This window comes from Hippocampus bargibanti, linkage group LG05, assembly GCF_051943395.1.
Source record: "Hippocampus bargibanti isolate YZ-2025 linkage group LG05, ASM5194339v1, whole genome shotgun sequence".
Classification (NCBI taxonomy): Eukaryota; Metazoa; Chordata; class Actinopteri; order Syngnathiformes; family Syngnathidae; genus Hippocampus; species Hippocampus bargibanti.
In genome coordinates this window covers 2,042,501-2,047,500 of record NC_142738.1, presented here as the reverse complement: position 1 = coordinate 2,047,500, position 5,000 = coordinate 2,042,501, and the positions used below count along the sequence as shown (strand labels likewise).

Below are 5,000 nucleotides of genomic sequence, written 5' to 3'. Positions count from 1 at the left end.
ACACGTATACATATAGACATATATATATACACGTATACATATACATACACATATATATACACACACACATGTATACATATACATACGTGTATATATACATACACACACAATACTTTATATATATAAATATATATATATATATATATATATATATAAATAAAGTATTTTCAAATCACGCTGTCTTATGTGCTACATATGGAAAGAAATTATAATTTCTATGCACACACTCACAGGTAGTACAAAAACGGGGGATCAAAGGAACCAAAGTCAAACCTAATTGCACGCTGCTACATCCACTGCTTTTCAGAGGCAGTAACTTGACACAAAAACAACCAGTTTTTCTTTTGCGAGTGCCACAACTTGTTTTTGTTTTCTTAATCAGTGCTTCAACAGCGTCCTCCTCCAAGAGAGCTGATATGTTTCTCATGATGATGTGTGTACTTCCTCTTCTTCCAGAACGAAGAAAACAAAAAACAAAACAAAAAGTCGACGTATGCAGAAGAAAATATATCTTCAAACTCTGTGAAAGGAAAACAAAAACCCACAAAAAACAGGAAGTTATTCAAATGTGACTCGGGAACTCAATGTAGACATGTAAATCACAAGGAAATCAGGCAAACTCAAGAAAAAAATAATATTCAACGCTTTTGGTCAGTTGCCAAAGGTGCGTATGTGGAACTGTCGCGGCTTGGAATTGAAGCGGATTTACGTGGGACAATCTCTTTTGGTCAATAATAATAATAATACATTTCATTTCCAAGCGCCTTTCAAAACTCTTAAGGTCACTTTACGGTCACAGGATAGTTTTTCTGTGGGTGAGCAGTGGCAGCCACACGCGCCAGCGTTCACTCAACCCGGAAGTAACTCAAATAGAATCTATCTATCTCATCTATCACCTACAACTGCTTCGTGTCACAAAGAGGGTACAGCAAGTGCTGAAGAATGAACGATTCTCTGTGTCTGTGTTGTCATATCATTTGTTATAGTTTTATTTTGTTTTTTTTAACTTTTTTGGCAAGATTGCGCCGCAAGAGTGGTTGCCTTACCTGCAGCTCCTGTATTTTGTTTTTCTACTTCTTTCTTTCCTTTCCTCTTCCTTTCATAACTTTCCTGCTGTGTTACTTCCGGGTAGAGTGAACGCTCGCGCGAATGGCTGCCGCTGCTCACCCGCACACGGAAAAAAATCCTGTGACTGTAAAGTGTCCTTGAGAGTTTTGAAAGGTGCTTAGAAATTAAGTGTATTATTATTAAAAGTAAATCCTAAACATAAATGTCAACGAAATTAAAACAACAATTGCATAATTATTTGAAATGCTACTGATCATGACTTTGAGAGTTTTGAAAGGCGCTTTGAAATTAAATGGATTATTATTATTATTATTATTGTTATTATTATACAAAAGCTATTTATTATCAAATAAATAGAAAGCTACCGAGCTAATGGATAGCAAATAAATAGCTAATAGATAGCCAACAGCTAGCCAGTTTACAGCAAGTCAGCGAGACGGCTAATAGCAAGTTAGCTAGCTAATGGATAGCAAATAAATAGCGAATAGCCAGATAACAGAGTTTGAATCAAAACAAGGGCAAACACGACAAACAGATACACTCTGAATCATAAAAATCCACAAAAACAAGTCAAACGTTTTTTTAAAATGAAACATTAATATCTCTTACACGTGCGTAACTCTCAAACACCGCCCCAAAAAGGTGTCAAGTTTGACGTTTAAACACACGAAGGCGTCGACAGATGTGCACGCAAAAAAACAACCCTCCCTCCCCGGGCGTGCACGCGCATGAGGGTAGTGGCTGCTGACGTGTTACTACTACTACGACGACTACTACTACTACTACGCCCTCTACGCCAGCTGTTTACAACTTTACCACCATAGAAATATTTATTAAAAAAAAAAAAAAAAAAAAAACACGAGCGCGCGCGTCCCTGTCACGCGCACACCTGTGCGCGAGCGTATCCTCAACCCAGACATATTACGAGCGCTTGCGTCATACTCACGTTTGGAAAATTCACACACAAACACACGACGTGAACGAGGCGGAATTTTCATTATGGATTTATGATAATTATTTTTAAGTATTGCGACGTCGGATTTTCACTATCTTTAAATACTATCTCGATATGAATATGTATTTGTATATTCACGTTAAGGTAAACTAGCACGACTAATGGCGGTAGCGGTGAAGGAAATCTCGTCAATCTAAAAAAAGATTAGATATATAAATACAGTATACACATAAACTATATGTATATATTGATAAGGCAATACCGGTGGGTGCGCCTTTGAAACCCCCCCCCCCTCCAAAAAAAGGGAAAAACAACTCACCGCCCGTCTCACGTTTGCCTCCCCGGGCTTCCGCTGCTTTTTCTGGGCGTGTGTTCGGCGGAGCGAACGCGGTTCGGGCACTCAGCCGAGCTGCTGTGCGACCTCTTACTTTGGGTAGGGGGCTCTGGGAAAATCGTTAAAATGTGTAAAAAAAAAAGGAAAAAAAATAGGGTGGATAAAATTGTGGAGTAGTCCGGTCGGGGATCAAGTACCGTGACAGGCAGGTCTCTTCCTCAAAGCGGTGCACTGCTCCGGGCACGACGTCGGCCCACCGGTTCGATCCTCCGCGGGCTCGCCGACCACACAGCGGTGGTTCCCGTTTACATCCAAACGGTTATTCCCCGAAGTCGTTCGCTCCAGCCGCGTATAGAAGTCCGGCACGTCGCGACAGTCCACTAGCTCCCAGCGGAGCCCGGCGTCGTTTTCCAGCGGGGTGTGCGAGGCGAAGTCGAAGCTCCATTTGGCGACGGCGGCCTCCTCGAGCTCCCGCAGGTGTCCCTTTAAATCCCGGCGGAGTTCGTCGTGGTCAACAGAGCCGAAGAGGATCCGGCAGGCTGACGGTTTCGGGTACGGCGACAAACGGGGCTCGCTCCGCTCCAGCGTCGGGCTGCCGCTGGAAAGTCGAACATCGGACATTTTTTTTTTATGTTTAGTGATTTTTTTGTTTTAATCCTCCACCCCGCACCGCTCCACCACGGAGAAAGATCCACGAAAACAACCGGGAGCGTCCACTTTTTTTCGGGGTAAACGAAAACAATTCTGCGCTGGTTAAGATCTTCCTCCCAAAAAAAACAGTCAAACGCGACGTCAGGTAAAAATGGGGGAAAAACCCGTTCAGGCCATTAAAACGTCAACGGCGATAAATTGGCTCGCTTTTGACAACTCTCAACCGCTTCTTGTCACTTTAAATCCGCTGGAGGGGGGAAAAAACAAAACAAACAACAAAAAACCCGAAGACGAAAGCGCGCACACGTCAGCCTCTCTCTGAAGCCAATATGGCGATTGAGTCGACGTACTTAAAGAGTTTGAGGAGCTTGCCTGCAGAGTCGAAAGGGAGGCGGGGACTGCAATGATTGACACGCAGGCGTTGTTTAAATAGAATGGTCAATTCTCATTGGCCCAAAGCGTTTTAATCCCGCCCACTTTTCTTAAAGCGGTCCACGCAAAATGGGCGGGGAGGGACGAGCCACTTTTTTGTTTTGCTCAATCTGACACGCAACCATGAAAAAAAAAAAAATCACGTGTGACATAACAAATAACTTAATACCGATAGTTTTCAGCATATTTGGCCTGGACCGACTATTTAAAGTTTATCCGTGATTGCAGTTTCTTAACAAAAAACTGACGTGATTAACCCCCCCTCAAATCAATACATAAATTCGGAGGGATTTATTTACTTTTAATTCCACTTTAAAAAAAAATTACAAGTTCGATAAAGTACTTCCTGATCAGGATGATGTGTGGACAACACATTGGACACTTTCACACGTATTTTCCCTGAAAGTGATACTTAAACCTCCTAAAATATTTAATAATAATAATAATACATATAATTTCTAAGTGCCTTTCAAAACTCTCAAGGACACTTTACAGTCACGGGATTAATATAATAATACATTTTATTTTAAGCGCCTTTCAAGGAAACTTTACAGTCACAGACAAGCATAGGTACTATTAAGATTAACTATTAAGAAATTTCTACTCTCCGCGTACCACCAAACATAAAGAGTATCTCGCAATTTTTGTAAGATATTATATTATAATATCTTATAAGTGTATGCAAGTGTATTTAATGTTATATAATAATTATAACATTAAATGCACTTGAGAAATGTTAAGATCTACCTAAATAAGGATTTAATCTGTATGTATATAAAATTGTTGAGGAAGGTTTGGGAACTACTATTTACTTTTGTCAAACAGCAATAGATTTAAAAAAAAAATCATAAAGGCTTAAAGAGTACAAATTAAAAAAATAAAATAAATGGATGGAGAAATAAATAAATACAAATAAACTAATAGGCAAATATATAAATAAATAAATAAACAAATAGTAAATAAATAAATACATAATCATAAACATAATGAATCAAGACAATGGAATACAGAGATGAAAATGGACCTTGCTAAAAATTCTGTAAAAGGCTTGCACGTGCTCGAGTGGTGTCGCGAAAAACAAAACAACTAACTCAAATATCTAAAAAAAAATAATAAACCTGGCCCGAATGCTCTTGCGTTTATTTCAGACCCCCCCCCCCCCAAAAAAAAAAAAAAAAAAAAAAAAAAAACTTTAAAGGACAACCGACGCCTCCAGACAAGTTGTGTCCATAATTTGTAAATTCACTTCAAATGACTTCTACTGAGCGTATTTGAGAAAGTGACACACAATGCATTTTGGGTACTTTGTTTGGTTTGAAAACTTCGTGTTGACGCCGAAATTAGAAGGAAAACACATAAATAACGCAATGGTGAATCGTTGTGTGTTGCACCAAGACTACTATTTGATACCAGTTGACACAAATTCCCAGCAGACAAATGAGCCCATTTCCAACGGAGCTTGGGCGCCATCTTGTGCATTTTCTGGGTGCTACATTGCTGTCATTGACGGCTCGAATTGATATGGGAAGACTCCTTTAATCGATTGCAAACATTTATGCT

The 5,000-nt window shown here is 39.7% G+C and overlaps 1 protein-coding gene across 1 annotated transcript; it reads right to left on the bottom strand.

The window, feature by feature from the left end:
- Positions 1-133: 133 nt before the first annotated feature.
- Positions 134-3,357, bottom strand: cdkn1bb (cyclin dependent kinase inhibitor 1Bb). Its single transcript, XM_088996194.1, has 3 exons — positions 2,555-3,357; positions 2,343-2,466; positions 134-520 (listed from the first exon to the last, which is right to left on the bottom strand). Exons 1-2 carry the CDS (start codon positions 2,976-2,978, stop codon positions 2,351-2,353), a joined length of 540 nt encoding a protein of 179 aa, XP_088852320.1. The 5' UTR covers positions 2,979-3,357; the 3' UTR covers positions 134-520; positions 2,343-2,350.
- Between the last annotated feature and the right edge of the window lie 1,643 nt (positions 3,358-5,000).

Bases quoted from the DNA above. Each gene is read 5' to 3' on its own strand.
- cdkn1bb (XM_088996194.1), bottom strand. From the start codon at position 2,978: ATGTCCGATGTTCGACTTTCCAGCGGCAGCCCGACGCTGGAGCGGAGC. The intron at 2,467-2,554 runs GTACTTGATCCC...CGATTTTCCCAG, and splicing joins GAAGAGACCTGCCTGTCACG to AGCCCCCTACCCAAAGTAAG.